Source organism: Podarcis vaucheri, assembly GCF_965113315.1.
Source record: "Podarcis vaucheri genome assembly, chromosome: 17".
NCBI classification, from domain to species: domain Eukaryota; kingdom Metazoa; phylum Chordata; class Lepidosauria; order Squamata; family Lacertidae; genus Podarcis; species Podarcis vaucheri.
The window spans coordinates 5822009-5844729 of NC_138755.1; the positions used below are offsets into that span (position 1 = coordinate 5822009).

The following is a 22721-nucleotide window of genomic DNA, read 5'->3' on the forward strand; positions in this document are numbered from 1 at the left end:
AGTGTGGTGTAGTGGTTAAGAGCGGTAGACTCGTAATCTGGTGAACTGGGTTCGCTTCCCCGCTCCTCCCCATGCAGCTGCTGGGTGACCTTGGGCTAGTCACACTTCTCTGAAGTCTCTCAGCCCCACTCACCTCACAGAGTGTTTGTTGTGGGGGAGGAAGGGAAAGGAGATTGTTAGCCGCCTTGAGACTCCTTAGGGTAGTGATAAAGCGGGATATCAAATCCAAACTCTTCTTCTTCTTCCATCAGCATGGCCAATTGCCATCTGGGATGAGGGGAGCTGTGGCCCAGCAATCTCTAGAAGGCTACAAGTTCCCAATCCCCGCTCTATGGCAATATCTGTGTCTCCTGTGTTGGGCCAGCAGGGGCAGTACTGCATTGCAAGTGAACACAGAAAGGATACTCTTCTGTTCTGCTGTACTCCTTCGCTGCTTTCTTGAGGCATTGGGTCCGCTGTGTCTGATTCAATTTCCTCTTGTAATGTTTGAAGTCTACAAAAAGCAGCTGTGATGTCATCAGGCCCCAGGAGTGGCTTTCTATACCTGTAGGGAGCTACAGGTCTAGAAAGACACATGTTTACCTGTCTGTAAGCCTTCTAGAGTTGTCGGTGTCTCTGCCATGCTTTCTCACTGCTGTATATGAGCATCATGGGAACACTGTCCCATAAGGAAAATAACTTCTGCCATCTCCTCAAGCTGATCCCATCCTTTACGTTGGTCAGGAAGGGTTGGAGAACTCAAGGCAGCAGAGCCCAGCTTCAGCCACACCATGTATCACCTTGACGTGTTCCAGGTAGAAAATGTACATCACAGAAGCCATATCCATTTGCCCAGAGCCAGCAGCCATGGCATGGAGCAATTTGTAAATGACAACTCCACATCTAGCTTGTTTGCTTACAAATATGTATTAGTTTCTACAATATTAAAGAAGTGTTGGAAAAGCATTGTCAGTACTAAAAATATAATGCGTTTGCTCCAAGCGCAGATCTCTTTAAGCAATGATTTTCTCATAATACTGAGTTACACATGATGCTACAGCGCCACTCTGATGGAGGGGATGAACGAGGACTGTAGGTTCCACCTGGGCACCATCCCACTTGGTTTAGCGACAACAAAAAATGAGGCACACATGAGGTGGCAACCTAAGCGAAATGTGTGGTTAGGTGCCCTGCCCTCACATCAGCTTCTACTCTGTTCCCAACCTTGGAAACAGCCCAAGCATCTTTGCCCTTTTCCAACTTTAACCCCTCTGTCTCACCAAGCCAGAATTTAACTCTGGCCAAACAATGTGCGGGCCATACTTTTAAATAATTGCTAAGCTGCGAAGAGCAGCCAAAATCCGAGGACTGGAATTAGGACTTGGTGGGACTGTTTTGGCTTTTACTTTCCTGCAATGGGGTGAAACAAAAGAGGTTTGGGCACAAATTATAATCTGGCACTGTTCTTCAAAGAAAATGAATCCCCCAAGTGCAGCTGAATGCAACAAGTATTGGCATGTATGCCGCCCCCCAACAAACAGGATTCTGTCCCAAAGCGTCCAGGTGCTCAGCTATTTAGTCACAGGCCCTGGCTGCACTATATATTTAACTCGGTATTATACCACTTTAAACAGCCATTTCTTCCACAAAAGATTCCCAGGAAGTGTGGTTTGTTGAGGGTGCTGAGAGTTGTCAGGAGACCCCTCCCTCAATTCCCCTTGAAGCTACAGTTCCCAGAGTTCCCTGGGAATAAGGATTGTCACACCACTGGGAATTGTAGTTCAGTGAGGGGGAATAGGCACCCTTAACAAGCTACAGTTCCCAAGATTCTTTGGGGAAGCCATGAGGAATTAAAAGTGGTATGGTACATATTTAAATGTACAGCACAGAAGGGGCCACAAAGTGCATAGTAATAACATCTAATACATGCTTGCGTGAACTGTCCTTCACTGACTGACAACTACCGATCTGGTGAACTGAGATCTGTGATAGCCATGAAAATGGAAGACAGCTGTGCTGGTCCCTTGGCCATGGTGAAGAATCCCCAATCACAGCATGGCAGCAACATTATCAGGACCAATCAAAACATCACAAAGTTGTGAGCAAGCTTTTGAGTTCTCCAGAAAAAAAAACTGCTAGGCTGGATGTTGAACAAACACTGGGGTAAGGCAGGGGGTGCAAATGAGAGAGACCTGCTCTGGTTGCCGCAAACTGCAGTTTGTAAGATTCTTCATGCTGGAGAAGTTCTGTAAACACAACTGACTCAACCTCTCTAGGTAAAAGTTGGACTGGAAGATTCCCCCAGGGCTACTAAGATGTAGATGCAATAATGGCTGCTCCCCCCTTTTTCAAAGATTCATTTCATGAAGCAGCTATATTCCGTGCAACTGTGATGGTTCAGTTACACATGGCAAATTGCTGCCTGACGTCACAAGCATCAAGCGTGAGCCGGGCCTAAAAGCAGCCTGTAGCCCTGCCAGCTGTTGGACTCCGACTCCCAACAGCCACAGTCAGCAACCGTCAGGAATGATGGGAGTTGCAGTCCCAAACCTCTGGAGGTCTTACAGGTTGGCAATAGGTGCCTGAAAGAAAAGCCACTGTCAATGGAAAGCACATAACGTCACGAATCCATGCTGATCTGATGCCAGGAAGAGCAGAGTGACCAAAGAGTTGCCATCGCCAGGGTGGTCCCACCATCCTTGTAAACACAATGAGGCTGTGAACTCGCCAGCTCCTTGGAAGCGTCAGAACGAAATCTAAAACCTGGACCTCTTCAGCCTGGGGAGGTGCAGAGCTACTGAGGTCTTGCAAGTTGTTCCCTCTGGTGCATTAAGATCCTTTTTCTTTAGCCAAGATCCTGGAAGAAAGCATGAAAATATAATGGTTGAGCTAAAAGGATATAATGGACACTCACACCCTTGAGAGAAAATGGAAGTGTGCGCCATTCATTCTTTGTTATATGCTGTTGAACAAACCAAAACAGACTCTGAGCTACACGTTGTTCTATAATCGTAAAGGCTGACACAGACCTTCCAAGTGTCCCTATTTCTGGACCGTTCCAGATTTACAGAAGCTATCCAGGTTTCTGATTTATCATGGAATAATAATAATAATAATAATAATAATAATAATAATAATAATAATTTATTTATACCTCGCCTATCTGGTTGGGTTTCCCCAGCCACTCTGGGTGGCTCCCAATCGAGTGTTAAAAACAATACAGCATTAAATATTTAAAACTTCCCTAAACAGGGCTGCCTTCAGATGTCTTTTAAAGATAAGATAGCTACTTATTTCCTGCTTTTCCTTAGGACGTCCCTATTTACATTGGAGAAATGTTGGAGAGTATGGAGTTACCCTTGAGCCAAAGAGATAAGTAACTATACAACCTTTAGAAGACATCTAAAGCCAGCCCTGTATAGGGAAGTGGTTTTTAAAAAATGTTTAATGCTTTATTATGTTTTTATATACGTTGGAAGCTGCCTAGAGCAGTTGGATAGGTGGGGTATTAATAATAATGATGATTGAATAGGACATTGTTGGAGGGTATGTTGACACTGAGTGCAGAATTCAGCACTCTCAGCATTGCAGCTTTCATTTACAAAGGATAGGGCTGGCAATATGTGGTGACATTGCTTGGTGACATTAAAATGCATCTGATCAAAGCACTGAGTAGGCCTACCAGTAGCCAGGGCCAGAGTTTTAGCCCATGGTTAATCCTGTTCTATGGCCTCAAGAGAAAAGAAGCCAAAAAAAATTATTTCAGGGGTGTGTGTGTGTGATAGGGGCTTTGGGGTGTATGTGAAAGGACTTGTGTGCTTGGTATTGTGCTCACCAAATTCCCAGGCTTTGCATGTGCTCAGAAGTACCCTGTTCCTTCACTCAGATATATGCCTGCCTACCCATGAGCCACAATATTGCACTTGACTCTGCTTGATAAGACCTCAAGGTTCTAGTAATAAGAAACCAAAGTACTGAACATATCACCAGCCTGAAACCTGTCCAGCTCTGATCTGTGCCACAAATGCGACTTCCTCCGAAATTCTTTCACCTCCAGTTTAGCAGAGAAAGATTCTGAGCCATAGATTATGCAATCCAGGAAAGAAAACAACAGGGAAGGCAGGAAGGGTTGATAAGGGAAGTGGGCGGTTCTGAATACTCTCTACTGAAACAAACAAACAAACCCATTGCAACCTGTATAAGTTATGCAATTTAAGTTTAAATTAAGTTGTTAAAGTCACCGCGTGTGTTTTTAAAGCAGAGACAGATTAGATATACTGTACTAAACTAAAATGCCAGTTGAACAAAATGTGCACTTTTTGCATAATGCATTCCCTTCCGCTTCTAATTTCACATGCCCATGTTCTCTTAATCTTTGGAGGTTCCAAAGACTAAAACCTTCCTTTAAAAACGAGACAGCTGCAGTTCTTAGGACACTGGATTCTGCATCCAACCATTTCTGCACTTGCACACTGCAATTACAGAAACTGACAGAACGGACACAGCCATGAGCACTGGGAAACATCGGTAGCTATTTTTTACTGCAGCAAACCATTTTTAGGCCATGGGAGGGAGTTGTGTATACTCTGCAATCAATCAATCAATCAATCAATCAATCAATCAATAAAAAATACACACCCACACCCAAACTAGGATATTTCAAATTCTGCACTCATAGGAATGTAGGAAATTGCCTTATACCAAGTCAGATAATTAATCCAACTCACTCCTGTTTACACTGCGTTTAAAGTTTAGTGTCAAAGTGAACTGAGATCCATAGAGCAAATCACACAAAGGCTTAGGCCACACAAACAGCAGACAAGGCAGTAGCCGTAATTTCTAAGAACAGCATCTCCAAGGATCAGGCCAAAGCTTATCTGGTCCACCATCTCCCTTCCCACAGCAGCCAATAAGATGCCTCTGGAAAGCCCATGAAGAGGACATGGGCTTCCCAGCACTCTTCAGCTGCAACTGTTCTCCTGCAAGTGAAAGTCAGAGCCATGGTGGTATATAGAGACACCTACCTCTGGTCTGTAGCCAATTTATTGTTTTTAGATGGTAGTTCATTTTCCTTTGAGATTGTGAGGTGCCCCAGAGCTAAATATCTTTAATATATATATATATGCGGCAGGTAGAATAAATATTCCCAGACTATGTTGCTAAGAGAGAGAGATTGACTCATTGCAATCAGTTATTTCTTTTTTTAAAAGTCCCTTCACATGCAAAACTTGGAACAGCAGGAGTTGCTTTCTACAGAGTCAGACCATTCAAGTCTTGTCTGCTGTGGCTGGAACTGGCTCTCTCCCCCATCCTCCCACCAGGTTCTCAGACAGGAATCTCTCAGCCCTACTTAGAAGAGAAACACAGAATTGAAAGGGACCCCAAGGATCAACTTTGCCAACCCCCCAAAGCAGGAATCTCAACAGGCAGTCTCCCATCCCATTTGAAACCACGCTGGACCCTGCTTAGCTTTGCAAATGTGCTAGCAGCTTTATTAATCTGTCTCTAGAATACAGGGACTGATACCAGACTCTTATGTGTGCATGCGCTCTTCTGCTAAGCTGGGGGAAGGCTAGGCTACCAACTCTCTCAGACATTTTGTTTTCTGCGTGCAGGGAGGAACGTTCAGCCACACGACTCCCCAACTTGCAGTCTGAAATGGAACATGATGGGTCCCAGGTGAAATTGCATGATGAGTCCTGGGAGCCTTTTGCATTCAGCCCTGCGGGTTTGTGCCCTCTGGTGAATGGACCAGAACCTTCCAACCCGCTGCCCTGTGATCTCTGGGTTGGATTCCCTCTAATAACATCATGGCCAGCCTTTTCCAGGGACATTCCTTATAGCTACAACTAATCCAGAATGCGGCAGCTAGACTGGTGACTGGGAGCGGCTGCCGAGCCCACATAACACTGGTCTTCAAAGACCTACATTGGCTCCCAGTACATTTCCAAGCACAATTCAAAGTGTTGGTGCTGACCTTTAAAGCCCTAAACGGCCTCGGTCCAGTATACTTGAAGTATACCTCCATTGTTCTACCTGGACACTGAGGTCCAGCGCCAAGGGCCTTCTGGCAGTTCCCTCACTGTGAGAAGCCAAGTTACAGGGAACCCAGGCAGAGGGCCTTCTCGGTAGTGGCACCCACCCTGTGGAATGCCCTCCCACCAGATGTCAAAGAGAACAACAACTACCAAACTTTTAGAAGACATCTGAAGGCAGCCCTGTTTAGGGAAACTTTTAATGTTTGATGTAGTACTGTATTTTAAGATTTGGTTGGAAGCTGCCCAGAGTGGCTGTGGAAGCCCAGCCAGATGGGCGGGGTATAAATAATAAATTATTATTATAATTATAGCTCAGCTATGTTCTGACACCCAGAAACCTCGCCTTCTCTACCTCATCAAACCCCGCCCCACTTAAACATTGCTCAAGGTCCTTCTCCACCTGGTTGGGTCCTTTTACGTACCATGCCCTATCCTGCAACTGCTTACTCCGTGGGATATGTTAGTAGGCTGACCGTATCCACTTCGTTAGAAGCAGGCGGGGCTTAGCAAAGTGTAGGAATGATTGCTGGGTGTGGAGCACACTCCCACCCACGGGCAGCCTCCCCCCCCCAATAAAGCCACAGCTGTCTGAACATCTTGCCCTCTAACCTTTTACTCTCTTAGTAGTCTGCCGTGCCCTGTCTGTGACCTTTGTCTCCTACGTCATACATTGTGCAAGGGGGAAATGACGCGGTGGAAACAGGTGCCAAAATAACTTTGTACCACCCCTCGATCTCGGGATTGGAAGATGTGTAAAGGTCACAGTCCAAAATGTATCTGCCTGGTTTTGCATATTGTGCCAATAAAAGGAGCCTCTACAGAGCTAGCTGGCAGCTAGCTTGCTTGTGCACAGCTCACCTGCATTACCAACTCCTGCCTCATGTCCTTCACTTCAGCAGAGCACTCATTCCAGCTTCAGTGCACAGGGCTGGCACTACTGCTGGGCAGAGTTAGACAGTGTTCGGCACCCCCAGGCACAGGCTGAGAACCTCAATGGCACCCTCTGCAGCAGCCTTTCTCAACCTTGTTTTCCCAGATGTTTTTGGCCTACAACTCCCATCATCCCTGACCACTGGTCCTGTGAGCTAGGGATCATGGGAGTTGTAGGCCAAAAACATCTGGGGACCCAAGGTTGAGAACCACAGTGACGTCTGGAGGCTTCACACAGGATAAAAAAACAAACAGCTATCCCACCCCCAGTAGCTACAGCACTGCATGTTGTGATTTATCACCACTGTATATTAAACTGCTACAGAGGGCAGTTTTCTGACTCAGATGTCAAAATAACTTGCCCCTTAATTGGGGGGGGGGTTGTTCCTGTGGGGCTGTCCACCTGATTATCACCTGGCACCTTGAGATCAAACCAGACATGATGTAGATCCCTTGATTTGGCAGGAACTGCCAACCCAACTTCTGGCAGGGAGCCATGTCTTTTGCCACCAGGAGTCAGGCAGGTGGGAGAAGCTTTAGAGAAGCATGCGGGTTCTCCATTCCTGATTTACTATCTGAGGAGGCCACAGAGCAAATAGAAGCAGCACCACAGCACCAAAGTCCTGCTTCCCATGGGCTTCTGGTTGGCCACCACCAAAACTGAAGGTTGAACTAGATTGGCCTTTGGCCTGATCCTGCAAAGCTCTTAGGCTCTTGTTCTACTAGGAACATAGAAAAATGCCTCATACGAAGTTAGGCCAACACGGCTTCTTGCTCAGTGAGGTAAGGGTCTTGCCCAGTCCTGCCTGGGAATGGCACTGGCGCTGGGACTGTCTGCATGCCAGCCATGTGCTATGGCCCTTTCGGCAATGAGATGTGTGTTGTAGGAGCATCAAGATGCACCCCAGAGAGTGAATTTCTAGAGAAGTGGGAAGGACTGAAATCTGAAAACTAGCATTTCATATTTATATACATATTTTTAAAAGACATCCCTAAAATCTCTCTCCGGTCCTTTATCAAGGACAGGTACCAGAAACCAGGGCCTCTCCCAGATAAAAAGGGGTGACTGTAGGCTATGCAAGTAGTTCGTGTGCAGACTATTTCTGGGACTGGGCACAGCTCTGCTATTTGCACAAACTAAGTCAAACTCTGACATAGAGATATGGCACTACCTTATGGCTGTAATTTATCATGTTGTGTCCCTAGATCTTACTAAATAAAATGTCAGGTCCCGAGCACTGAAATATTTAGCCAATTAGAAACATTTGTTTAAAGGGATGTTCCAAATTTATCAGGCAGATTTTTTCATTTAGAAACCTAACTACTTAATAGAAGTAGTTCGAAAAACCAGGGCCAGATTAGAAGGTCCCAGATTAGAAGAGACATCTCCCCATGTTTTCTTACACACAGGAGGAAAGATCTCTTCTAAGATGAGGTCTACTGAGATATGTGCATGCATCATCTAAAATGAAAACGATGTCCTCTTCCAGAGCTATCTATTAAGAATGCAACTATATTTAGCTTTACTTGAGCAACCATGAATCCATTTAATCAGCAGGCAGACCCCTATTTCTTCCTAAACCCAGCTGTGGCTTTTGGTTGTGGCTACTTTATGTTGTCAGGGGAAAGCATCACGAACCCAAACAGCTTTTATTACTTTCTGTGTTCCAAGGCTAAATCCCTGCACTGAAAAAGGATTGTTCTCCACATCCTGGCTCAAAATCAAGTCTTGACCCATTGTCTACCTTAAGGCTGACCCAGAGCCCCAATCCGATGAAGGTCCTTCCCCCCCCTGCCCCAAATACCACCCCAAGCGCCTTCCAGTGTTAATAGGGTTAGACATGCAGTGAGTGAGGCAAAGGTCTGCCCTTTCCGAGGCTTCCTCAATCATTAAGCAATACGGCTAAATAAATACACTCTCTTTATTCATCTGTGGTTCATGTACATTGGCAAACGGTACAGGCTTTTTTTCTGTAAAAAAAGCAGGATTCATAGAAAATGATCAGCAATCTAAAAACCTTATATATATATACACATACCATGTTACTTTTGATTATCTTCCCACCCCAACACAAAACCTGACTGATACGCCTGACGCCCAAAAACCCTTTCCACGAAACATCGCTCCAGCAGGAACAGAATGCGTAAGGATTCTTATAAAGGCAGCTGCTCTCCCACCAACCCTCCATGAGCAGAGCTGGGGAAAGTGAGGCACCAAAATGGACACGGCTGCCACCACCCGAGTCCCCCAGTTCCCCCCGCTCCTCCATGGCTTAACCCTTCAGGCTCCAGTTTGCACAACTCGGTGATCCACCAAGCTGAGCACAGCCCACCAAACACGTATGGCAGCTCACGAGGGGATCTACGACCTGTTTTGGCTGCTTGCCTCGAACCGTAAAACTAGCAGCTCTCAAATGCATGGCCGCACTACAGTCAGTGGGCCTTACACTGTGCAGGCTGCCGAGCTAGCGAGGAATCCTGGTTGCAATTTAGACCCACCCAATGTTCTACGCTGAAGGGTATGAAAGAATCTGAATGGTGCCGATTTTCAGCTTTCTGCCCCACCCCTATTGGCAGCCATTTGATTCCAGAGTATCTGGCATTCAAGTCTTGGGTTCCCAGGTACCTCCATTGAGCCACAGCATAAGGCAGGTGTTGATGAAGATTTCCCACCTCCCATCTGTGCAAGTCAGTCCTCTGTACACTGTCAACAAGGGACATCCCTGTCCCATCACCCCCCACAACTGCTGCTATTTCAAGCATTAAATGAGACAAGCAGATTGCAGTTTGGCTCTGCAGTGTCTTCCACAGGAAAATCTTCATTAGTAACTAGTGATTCATGCTCCCCCTCCATTTACCCAGTGATCCTCAAAGACTATAGACACTAAATACATGCTGAGGGCAGGAAATAATTAGGGCTGCCTAGAACCCAGCTCCAATCCTGCTATGATCCAGTAGTTCCAACTATCCACCCAGAGCTACAGAAAAAGAGAACCAGGGCTTCTAGCAGCCCCCTCCCTCACTACCAACTTCCTATCCAGTTCTCCTCTCCTCTCAATTTTTCTCACTTCACAAACATACAAGTTCTGCCACTCTCACCCTCCCACAAGCACACACACTCAGAACGCTTCTCATTTAATTTTCATCTACTACAGTAGATTAACTTAACAGATTCCCAGTGGCCAGTGGTAAGCAAGCAAAATCCTACCACTTCAAAGGTGGCGTTTTTAAAAACGACACTAAAAAACCCAAAATAACCCAGAACATTTGTATGCTCCACAATGGCAGATGAGGTCTCCTTCCACCCTTCTCTGCTTATGCACAGCACGCGATCTCCACAGCAACATACACATCCCCTTCAGTGGCTGTATGGGATCCTTCGTTCAGAGTGTTCATACAAAAATACACCTCTTTGTGAATTTGCTCCCTGCTGACCAAACAAGAGGGAGTTTTGTGGGTCTCAAGGCAAAGGACCCAGGTGATTCCAAAGCAGCCTTTGCCCTTCAGCTGCTTCTGTTGGTGGGGCAGGGATTGTCCCCAGACAGGCATAGTGGAGAAACAGACATAACATTTAAGAGTCAGGGAGAAGCTGGAGAAGTTGAGTTGGCAATGGAAGAAGTGGGATGGGGGCGGTGTGGAAGAGAGTGGGTGAGTGGTCAGCACAAAGTTAGGGGGGGCAGAAGAAGAGATGAGCACGAGGCAGGAGAGAATCAGAGGCGGGATAGGTTTAAATTGAAGGGGGAGGACAAGTGTTGTGGAAACTTCACAAGAAACCAAAAACAGGTATGGAGGATGTGCTCTTTTCTTCTCAATTGACCAACACTGACTTGGACAGGAAGCCATCTGTAGTCACAGAAGGAAGTTCCTTGCTCTGTGCTGCGTGGCCCTGATGCTCTGTAGCTGTCCCCGCTAAGGAGCGGCTGGCCAAAGGTCCCTTGGGCAAGCTGTATAGATAGACAGCCCCTATGACCAGCCCTGCTCCTAGAGCAAAGAGCAGGTTGAGGTGGAAGTCAAAGAGGTAGATGGAAGCCACAGTGGACACTACGATGGAGAAGGAGGTGGCAAAGCCCTTGAGGATGTTGTCAGCATATTTCACCACCACAGCCACCAGCAGGCCGCCAAAAGCTTGGTTCAGGATCACTCCCCACACAAGCGGGGTGTAGCCAAAGAAGAATCCACGCTCAGCCACGGCTGCCCCCTCCGTGGACCACAGCCCCAACAGCCCCAGCAAGGTTCCGAAGATGCCTAGTTGGACGTTACGTAGCCAGACGGAGGCTGCGCTGCCCTTGAGGATCTTTTCAAAATAGACTCCGGCAAAGCCAGATGACAGGCATGACACCACCACGGCCACAAGCCCCACCATGTAGTTCTGTTGCATTCCCTGGCCTCCAGGGGGTGATCTGCCCCCTGCCTGCTGCTGCTCCACTTGGACAATGGCCACACCGACAAAAAGGAGCACAAGGGACAGCCACTGGAGACGGGACAGGCTCTTGCGGAGCATCAGCACAGAGAAGACAGCTGTGGTGAGGATCTTCAGTTGGTAGGTGACCTGAGAAAGGCAGTGCAGTTTAGTAGGCATCCCAACATGCCGTGCGATAGGAGAACGTCCAGCCAGGGTGGGACCAACAGCAAAGGCCCAACCCCTATTCTCTAGATAGGTTCACATTGTTACTAAAACAGACAACGGCCTCCAATGCAGTACTGCAGTTTAGTACCCCGCTTCCGTTTCAGATCATACCCTGTTCTCCACATAACAAATTCAGCTAAGGTCTCAAACGGTGTGGCATTGGTTTAACCAGTTCAAAATGAACTCACTTTAACCCCTGAAAGCCAATGAAGTGGTAGAGGCTCAGAATCACATACCCAGGGGTGTGCATACCGCAATTCCATGGAAGTAGAGACAGAGCGCATAAATACAAGCCTTTACGACTGTGGGAACAATGAGAATAATAATGGGCGATACCTGCTAAGTTCTAAGAACCCAGAAGTACAGTTTGCTCTTTCCCCTAACTAACAGAACCAGTTATACAAAATAGTTTTGGTTTTTTTATGAAGAATTTCCCACATTTAGAAAACTGCTGAATTGGTTAATTTGCATAATTTATACAGATGAAATAATCCTGCTTTTCTGCGCACAGAATATGCAGGGTTCCTCCAGAGAATAGAATAACTCCCAATGAACAGCTGTCTATGGCTCTCACTGTAAGGATAGGGGTGTACTATTAACTAAGGCTTGGAAAATAAAACTATAGGTGTGGTCCCATACAGAAGCGGACATTTCTGGATGCCTCCACATGACTTCACTAAGACATGCTGCAGGAGCTCTAAGGAATTATTGTAACACATCTCAGGATACCCACCCCTCATGGCTTCATTCAACATTGTGGAGGTGGGAGGAACAGGATGTGCACATCTATATAAAGCAGGTGAATGAAAGTGAGTAGAGCACCCTCTTCGGAATAACCTGCAAGGGAGGACCTAAGACTCCTTGGGTCCCAGAGCTGGTGTCTCACCTGGAAGGTGGCTGCAGGCAGGTTGGAGATGGCCACATATTGGAGGTTGTTTTGGAGGGTGTAAATGAGAGAAGGCACTGCGAGTTTGAGTGTGTCCATATACTGTACCACAATCGAGTCATACAGGGAAGCAGCATACTGTTTCAGGTTACCTGGGAAAGGAGAGACAGACAAAGAGACCACTGTCTTGGTTGGAAATAAATGTTGTTGTTTTTAACAAGGGTCATTATTTGTAACTGACAAGGCATGAAAGAGGCTGCAATGATGGCTCGGCAGAGCGCCCGCCAAGCTCTCTCTTATGTGAGTCAACATACAAAAGGAATCCTTTACTTTCTAGTCTGAACAGCAACAGAGGCGTTGGCATTCCATGCACCTGCCTCATGGTGAGCACACAGTTACGAGCCTAGTGCTACTATTCACCTGGCGGGGGGAAGAGTACAAAGTACTACTTTGCCAAGGCCTTGGCTAAGGTAGAAGCATCTGCTGAAGTTTATAATGGGCTGGATGGTAGAAATCCCTAGAAGTGAATGGGCCTGTGCAAGTTTGGCAGGTAGCAGCCTGGGCACCAATCCCTAGACTACAATGTGCAAAACGGAGTAGGCATTAGATCGTAAGAATTTGCATAGCTGGCCATCCCATCTGATCTCAACATTTTGTCTACCAAGAGTGGCTAAAGGCTTCAGGGAAGTTCACAAGCGGACCCTGGAAGCAATACCCAACACCCTATTGACAATCCCCTCAGGCAGTGTGAGGTAATAGCCAGAGATCTTCTAAATAATCTCTTTATAAAGGAATTGATGCTAGTGGCTACCCCCGCATCTTAGAGCTATCAGTTCTGTAGGTTAATTATACAATGTGTGACTAATGACTTCCTTTTACTTCAAATCTAAGGCCTATTAATTTAAGTGGATGGTTGAATTTTTGTTTTTTGATAGAGGGGGGAAATAAGTGTGTGTGTGTGTGTGTGTGTGTGTGTGTGTGTGTGTGTAAATACTATCATGCATTTATATTTACAGCAATAGCATTATGGTCATAGAGAGCCAAGTCCAGAGGCAAGACAGAGCAAGGACAATTAAATAAAATAAATCACTGACAACAAGAGAGATTCAATTTTTCCAAGCTAGCCACTAGTCTTCACCAAAGCAAAAGCTCAATGATCCACCCAGCAAGACTGCAGGTGAACACAGGCTAATGCGCTGGGAATGGAGGATTGCTGCAAGGGTTTCCATCTTCAGAGGCACCGTAGTCCCCACCTTTTTTCTGAATGAAGATGAGCAGCAGGCAGGTGACTCCCTTAAGGATTTCAGCCATAACCACAGCGGAAGTGGCAAAGAAGCGGTCCCCAGGCAGCGTGCGCACATAGCGGATACTGAGGATGAGAGAGGCATTCTGAACCACCAAGACAGCTAAGCTGATGTACTTCAACCGTCTGTTACCTGGGAAAAGAAAAGTAGGGATCAGCTTGGGATCTCACCCTGCAGCAGAAAGCTGCAATAAGCAACTACCACAACCAAGGCTTGAACAACAGAGACACATGAGAGATGATGTTTGGGGAACCACCACCTATTCAAAAAACAAAGCTGGGGATGTCCAAGGAAGAACATGGAAAACCCCACACAATGGGAGCAATCCAGTTCTCCAGGACCGAGTCCATCAGTGACCACAGAGGCAGGCATGAGTAACTGGAAGCCCAAGGGTTACATCCAGACTGCCCAAGTTTTAGCAGACTCCCCACTGCAGTTGCCCACCCTGTGGCGACAACCCACTTTGAGAGATGGGGGAAAGGGAAGCCCTAGCCCACCAGCCTCCATCTCCTCAGAAAGTGATCCTTTCATACAACTAGTTGCTGACAAGAGCACTGAAGTCTTGGCACACTAAGCCATTGTTTGAAACAAGTCAGGTATTGGCAAACATGAACTTAGTATGGGTGCTTTATATGTGGTAGTGGTGCAGGGGGGAATCCTTTATCAAATATTTAAACAAAACAAAGGGAAGTATAAGGGCACCCCAGACTGATGGAAATCCATGGAATGATGTCCTAAGGCAGCAATGTCCAACAGGTTGATCGCGATCGACAGGTCAATCACAGAATGATCACGGTCGATCGCGGGCTCCCTTTTGATTGGTGGCTGTAAAAAGAATTGTGTTGGAAGTCTCCACCCCCACCATCATCGTTTTGTCTGTGAAATGGGTGGTTGTTACTGATAATAAACTAGTCTTTTTCGCTTCATCTACTTGTTAGCATCACGATTGTGTAGTGGGGCATGTTCCTCCCTCCCACCCCCAAAAAAGAAGCTCAGCAACTTTGTCCTTCCCTTAAAAAAGCTCAACAAAAAGCTCAACAACTTTGGTATCCCCCCCCCCCATGAAAATGGATAGATCACTGCCAGTTGTTTTATGCTGGAAGTAGATTGCAGCCTCTAGAGAGTTGGACGTGCCTGTCCTAAGGAATCTAAGGTGGTAGAGAATGAGATGCGTTAGGGGATGACTAACAAAAATGACGAAGTAACACAGTGATCTCAAGTTGTATAGTTGATGTTAAAACCTTTACTGTTGGTACTGAAGTTGATGTACTTTGTAAAGTTGGAAATAAATAAATAGTGAAAAAAGGTATACGTGAATTAAAACAAAGGGCCCAGAGATTTTTAGGATGAAGGCAAGTCCTGCATTTATGAGAGTTAATTATTTCCTGCACCATCTGCTGCTGGAGGCTCACCTGATCACCTTGGCTGCTGGCATCAACGGAGAATCATAAGGTTTCTTTCCAATCTAATTGGCAAATGGAATTACTACCATAGAGTATTTAGATAAACTTCCCGGCTGAGCAAAATCCCACCCCTCTTGCAATGTTTAACATATACTAATCCAGGTCTCAGAGCTCCAGTGGCATGCGAAAGGTCAGGGTTTTCCACCCCACTGTTCTGACGCACAAAACGGATCCTAGAGAGCTGGCATCCTGCTCTGCTTGGCTCAGCAAACAATATCTTGCACCTGCCATATGGGAGACACACGCAGACCTAGCAGGAAGTGGGGACAGGAAAATGGCACAGCCACAGCTTGCTGAACTACATTCCTATGAACAGAAAAGTGTTCACCTGCTTCCTGAAAGAGAAATCAAACAGCAAGAAACCTAATACAAGCTATGGGAATAATTACAATAAACAGCTGTGCAGGCATTCCCCATCTCAGTTCCTGCAGTCGTCTATGACGTCCTAATAGGACTGCAGAACTAACTGTTAAGAATAACAGCCTTAAAGGAGTATAATGAAGGCTGGTTTTGTTCAGCAACCCACCTCCCACAGGGGATAGGCATGGCAATGATGATGACTTCCTCCGTTTATCCCCAAAATCTGGTAGTCAGAGGTATAATTCCTTTGAAAATGAAGGCGGAACTTTTACACATCATCAGAGTTACCAGCTGGTAAGCCAGCCTTCCAGACCTTCTTTTCGCTAGTAGCTATTGCCATTCCTATTCATTCTGACCACAAATCCTCCGTCACACTAGAAACTGTTACCAAAATTGCAATGAAATACATTCTCCTGGCTCACCATGGCTCCCTAAGGCTTCCCTTTAATATTTCTTTGAGCTCTCCCTCTCTCTTTTAAAGGGGGGATTTGCAGCGTAACATGGGGAGAGACTTTCCTACACGGATTCACACTTCCAGGATCCCAATCGAAATGGCTGAAAGACTCCTCCTCCTCTGTGCACTAAAATTCACCCTCGACCAGATGCAGAGAAGGACAGACAGCATTCTTTCCTTGTTGCTCACCAGCAGCCGTGCGTGTGTGTATTATATGTGTGTGTGTATTATATGTATGTGTGTGTATTATATGTGTGTGTGTGTACTGTGTGTATTGTGTGTGTGTGTTAGGACTAGCTCTCCCTCTCTGTCTGGCTATCCCAATATATGCTTCTCTCCCCCGATAGACATACCAATGTCTCTCTCATATATACATACATATTGGTATGTCTATCGGGAGAGAGAGGCATCTATATATCTAACTGTCTGTACGACACACGTAGAGAGAGAGAGAGAGAGAGCCGGCCTCCAAGGGACCCCTGCCCCCCCCCCTTATCCGCCTGCCCTCCCGCAGCCCAGCCCCACGGCAGGTTACGGGGCGTTGAGGCGAGGGGGATGTGGCGCCCCGCCCCGCCTCCCCAGCCCCGCAACTCTCACCTCCCGCGGCCACCGGGCTCCCGCCGCCGCTGCTCCCCGAGCCCCCAGCCGCTGCCATGGTGGCAACCGCCGGGCAACCGAGTTCCCCCGCCGCAGCCGGCACTTCCGCATCCCAGCGTCCTGACGCACTTCCGCTTCCGAGGAGCGGGGCGGGCAGTGCGGAAAGGCCATAGAGAAAGAAGAGCGAGAGAGCGGGCAGAGCGGCCGTGCTCCTTCCGGAGGACTCCGCGGCTGGAGGAAGGAGGCGGGGCCGCCCGCTGAGAACCATAGAGTCATAAAACCATAGAGTTGGAAGGGACACCCGGGGGTCATCGAGTCTGACCCCCCGCACAGCTGGAATCTCAGCGAAAGCATCCCTGACGGAGGGCAGCCCAACATCTGATCAAAAACCTCCAAAGAAGGAGAGCCCACAGCCTCCCGCGTTCCAGAAAGTTGTTCCTGATGTTTGATAATGTGATAGGAATTTTATGGTCTTAGATATATGGTAATGTTCATAACTGCACATACATAGATCAACACAGGAAGACCAACCTGGAACCATTTTGATTCCTAAACTGACCAAATCCTTTCTCTGCAAGGTTAACCTGGAAAAGCCTCCCCATTGTCTCTTTCCTCACAAATCCTGTCTCAAGGATATGTCTGTTTGAATAAGGTGTGAGCCTGTGACCTGGCCCAGGAAATAAGTGTTTTACCACTACAAAAGAATGGCCAGGCTCCCCAGGCAATCCAATCAAGTAACTTGCCAGACAGGAGATAAACTGTGACAGGAGAAAAACAACATTTAAATTTCTGTGATGTAGGTGGGATGTATCTGAGGGGTGGTCTTAGGTTACACCCCTTCTGTGATGTATGCATAATGTTTCTGGGGTGGTCTTGGTCTAGAGGATGGGAATTTCAAAAGTCTTTATAAGCCATTGCACAGCATTTTTTGGGGGTCCTCCTCCTCTCCTGCGTGTGAGAGGAGCACCCTGTTGCAACAGATCAATAAAGATCAAGCTTACTAGCTGCTTTGCTTCTCAATATTCTCTGGTTGGCCTCTGTTATTTTCTCCTACTAATAGGGAACCCACGTAAGGACTCTATATGGGCTCTTGGATACCCCATAAGGGAAAATGGCATATTTTTATTTACAACAATTCATAGCTGTCAACTTTTCCCTTTTCTTGCAAGGAATCCTATTCAGAATAAGGGAATTTCCCTTTAAAAAAGGGAAACGTTGACAACTATGGGTCGGAATCTCCTTTCTTGTAACTTGAAGCCATTGGTTCGGGTCCTGCCTTCCAGAGCGGGAGAAAACAAAAAAAATTATGGCATATAAACCTTGTGAAATAAAAGAATTTTTGGGGGGGCCCTCCAGCTGTTTTCCCTTCCACTCCCCCAGTCCTGTTACCACTTTCAACTTCGCAGTCCCCTTCCCATCACACACAAGACTGCATTTCCTTAAAAGCAAACAGAAAAATACAGGAAGGTCATCTATTCATTTATTTCACTGCATTTCTTTCACCCCACCTTCCCCCACACCCAAGGGCGCATGCGTGGTTCTCCCCCTTCTCATTTAACCCCCACAACAACCCTGCGAGGTAATTAGTCTGAGAGGCAGGGACTGGTCCACAGGGTCACACCCAGTAAGCTTCATGGCCTGTTGTTGTTGCTTAGTCGTTTAGTCGTGTCCGCCTCTTCGTGACCCCCTGGACCAGAGCACGCCAGGCCCTCCTGTCTTCCACTGCCTCCTGCAGTTTGGTCAAACTCATGCTGGTAGCTTTGAGAACACTGTCCCACCATCTCGTCCTCTGTCGTCCCCTTCTCCTTGTGCCCTCCATCTTTCCCAACATCAGGGTCTTTTCCAGGGAGTCTTCTCTTCTCATGAGGTGGCCAAAGTATTGCAGCCTCAGCTTCAGGATCTGTCCTTCCAGTGAGCACTCAGGGCTGATTTCCTTCAGAATGGATAGGTTGGATCTTCTTGCAGTCCATGGGACTCTCAAGAGTCTCCTCCAGCACCATAATTCAAAAGCATCAATTCTTTGGCGATCAGCCTTCTTGATGGTCCAGCTCTCACTTCCATACATTACTACTAGGAAAACCATGGCTTTAATTATACAGACCTTTGTTGGCAAGGTGATGTCTCTGCTTTTTAAGATGCTGTCTAGGTTTGTCATTGCTTTTCTCCCAAGAAGCAGGCGTCTTTTAATTTCGTAACTGCTGTCACCATCTGCAGTGATCATGGAGCCCAAGAAAGTAAAATCTCTCACTGCCACCATTTCTTCCCCTTCTATTTGCCAGGAGGTGATGGGGGATTTAAACCCTGGCTCTCCCAAATATTTTTTTTATATTGATATATGTAAAAAAAACCTGCTCCTTTTCCCTTATGGGGTACCCAAGAGCCCATACAGAGTCCTTTTGTAGGTTCTCTATTGGTACGAGAGAATAACAGAGGCCAACCAGAGAATATTGAGAAGCAAAGCAGCTAGTAAGCCTGATCTTTATTAACTGTTGCAACAGGGTGCTCCCCCCACACGCAGGAGAGAGGAAGAGGACCCCGAGCCATACTCGCAAGCCCTTATACATATAGACATTTTAAATTGCCCGCCCTGGAGTCCAAGACCACCCCCCAGAAACATCATACATACATCACAGAAATCTGAGTGCTTTGTTTATCTCTTGTCTGGCAAGTTACCTGATTGCATTATCTGGGTTTTGGCCACTCTTTTGTTATTATAACTACTTAATTCCTGAATCTAGGTCACAGGTCACAGGCTCACACCCTCTTCATATCTTGAATGTGCCCTTAAGACAGGATTTGTGAGGAAAGAGACAATGGGGAGGTTTCCCACTTTGACCTTGCAGAGAAATATTTGAGGTCAATTTGTTCAGGACCTTTTCTGTGGGGTTTCAGACATGTGGTTTATGTATACAGTTATGAACATTTATTTATTTTTATATATGGCATTAAAATTCTTATAACAATATATAGTATTTTTTAATTAAATTTTCTGTTTTACAATTTCAAATAACATTTTACAAACTTTAAAGTATCCAGTGACTTCCCTTCTTCTCTTTCCATGGTTCATTTTACATATCTTATATCCCTGCATATTTTACTATAACCATTCAAATCAATTTTCCAGCTTTACATCCATCAAGCATTATTTACTCTGTTTAATTTATCTTCATGCTGCCAGCGTTTTCAGCTGTACACAGTTATTTTCCATAGGTCTGTTCTTAACCTGAAACTGTTTTTAACCTGAAGCACCGCTTTAGCTAATGGGGCCTCCCGCTGCCGGAGCATGATTTCTGTTCTCATCCTGAAGCAAAGTTCTTAACCTGAAGCACTATTTCTGGGTTAGCGGAGTCTGTAACCTGAAGCGTCTGTAACCTGAAGCGTCTGTAACCCAAGGTACCACTGTACTCAATAAATGTTTTCCAATCTTCTTCAGACCTATGTTCTTCTTGCTCTCTTATTCTATATGTTAAATCTGCAAATTATGCATATTCTGTCAACTTAAGTTGCCAATCCTCTTTAGTTGGGTCCTTGCTCACTTTCCATTTTGGGGCTAAGAAAATTGGGTACGGTACATAAATAACCTTTTTCTGACACCTGGGGATTTCAGTCTGGGTTATCCCCAGCAAAAAGAACTATGGTTTTATGGGGAAAGTAATGTTAAACATTTTTTTTCAGTTCATTATAGATCATTTCCCAATACTCTTTTAGCAAAGGCAAAAGTGCCAAATGCTTTGAATCTGCTTAAAAACACAATTCTTAGAAGCTAAGCTGGTGTGTACACTGCAGTTGAGGAATGGTAGCACGAGGTCAGAAGGATGTTGCTGTGGTTTAAGCAGCAGAGGGAAAACAGCTCTTAGAGGCAAGAATGCTTTCTTCAAAATATGGAAGTCTAGTCTAAATAAGCTTATACCAAGAACAAACTTACTTGGTTTGTAAGGTGCTACTGGACAATTTTTTAATTTTTTTATATATTTCGACTGTGTCAGACCAACATGGCTACCTGCCTGAATCTGGTCTAAATAAGGAGAACAGAAAGGAATACAAACTTTGGAAAGAAATAAAAGAATCTGAGGAATACCGTACATTGCTAAAAACAATGGAACAGTGTACATCACATGGAGGATAAAGCAAGCTTGTTTTCTCCTGCTCCAGAGGGTAGGATGCAAACAAAGGTACATGAAAGGGGATTCCAACTAAACATCAAGAATACCGTATTTTTCGCCCTATAACACTCACATTTTTTCTATTAAAAAGTAAGGGGAAATGTCTGTGCGTGTTATTGAGCGAATGTGTGGTCCCTGGAGCAGACTGGTCCGAGTACAGAGGCAAAAATCAGGCAAAAATCAGATCCCACGTCACGGAGGAGGGAAAGCTGTAGAGGAGGCTGCTGCTTTCCTGCATTCTGCCTCAGGGTCACCCCAAACTCACCATCAGATCACATAGCATGTCTACGGCTACAGCCCACACCAAAAAAATCACGTACCCACTGTTGCCTGGGGCCACAATGGTGCAAAAACGTGGTTACAAAGCACAGATCCACATGGATTCTCAGGATTTTTGCATTGGGCTACCCCAAACTCACCGTCAAATCACATGTCTGTGGCCACAGCATGAAGCACAAAAATGATACATCCACTGTTTCATTCAGAATTTTTTTTCTTGTTTTCCTCCTCTAAAAACTATGTGCGTGTTATGGTCAGGTGCGTGTTATAGAGCGAAAAATACGGTAACTTTCTGACAGTAAGAGCTGTTGGAAGGTGGAACAAGACTCCCTCTGGAGGCTGTGGACTCACTCTCCTTCCCTGGAGGTTCTTAAGCATAGGTTGAGTGGCATGCTTTTGAATCATGACTCTATGATTCTAAGAAGAAGTTATTTAAATACATTGATAGGGGACCAGCAAAGGAGGTGGGTGAACTCTTGGATGCCAGTAACAACTGCAGAGTCTTATGATACCATACTTATAGCATATTCCTATGCATGACGTTGGTGAATGCATTGCAAATTTATGCAAGCTTCATTAACTACAAACCCCCAAATCTGGGATCCCCTTGAATCTGGTGCCAAAGTTTGTGCAGCATAAAACCTATGTTTTGCAGCGCCCCACAAATGGAGTAATTGATACATCAATTCATAGTTACCATCCAAAAACCAAACATCATCCAATTCACTCCAAACGTTTGGCAACGTTGCAACGAAAACCCTGCATTTTGCAGCCGCCCACAAATGAAGCAATAGACCATGGGTCGGCAAACTAAGGTCTGGGGGCCGGATGCGGCCCAATCGCTTTCTAAATCTGGCCCGCGGACAATCCGGGAATCAGTGTGTTTTTACAAGAGTAGTATGTGTGCTTTTATTTAAAATGCATCTCTGGGTTATTTGTGGGGCATAGGAATTCATTCATTTCCTCCCCCAAAATATAGTCCAGCTCCCCAAAGGTCTTAGGGACAGTGGACTGGCCCCCTGGTGAAAAAGTTTGCTGACCCCTGCAATAGACCCTCAAACCAGGGAGTCCCAGGGTCACCCAAAACCCCAAAGTTTTCCGATTCACTCCAAACCAGTGCCAAAGTTTGGCAAAGGTTTGGCAGCGTTCTGCAGCAAAAACCCTGGGTTTTCCAGCGCACCAAAAACAGAGCAATGTTGGGTTTATGGGTGACCCTGTTTGACAGTCTATTGCTCCATTTGTGGGGTGCTGCAAAATGTGGGGGTTTTGCGGTAAAATTTTGCCAAGATTTGCTGCCAGTTTGGGGTGGATTGGACAATGTTGGGTTTTTGGGTGTTAACTACGACCCCCGGTTTGATGTATCAATTACTCCATTTGTGGAGTGATGCAAAACACAGGGATTTTGCTGCAAAACAACTGCAAAACTTTGGCACCGGTTTTAATGAGATCCCAGATTTTTGGGTTCGTAGTTAAGACCCGGTGAACTCAGTGGGGCTTACTTCAGAGTAGGCTTGTATAGGATTGTACTGCAATGTATATACTTTGGCATAAGCTTTCATGGACTAGAATCCATTTAAACAGGTTTAGGCTGACATTTGCTGAAATTTACACAGTGATTTACTGTGCTGTGATGAGACACCC

The 22721-nt window shown here is 46.0% G+C and overlaps 1 protein-coding gene across 1 annotated transcript; it reads right to left on the reverse strand.

Annotated features, from left to right (window-relative positions):
• Positions 1-887: 887 nt before the first annotated feature.
• Positions 888-16782, reverse strand: SLC35A2 (solute carrier family 35 member A2). The gene is made up of 5 exons (XM_082205500.1): positions 16639-16782; positions 13714-13896; positions 12461-12612; positions 10775-11496; positions 888-2836 (listed from the first exon to the last, which is right to left on the reverse strand). The coding sequence occupies exons 1-5, from the start codon at positions 16694-16696 to the stop codon at positions 2809-2811; spliced, it is 1143 nt and encodes a 380-aa protein (XP_082061626.1). The 5' UTR covers positions 16697-16782; the 3' UTR covers positions 888-2808.
• Positions 16783-22721: the final 5939 nt, after the last annotated feature.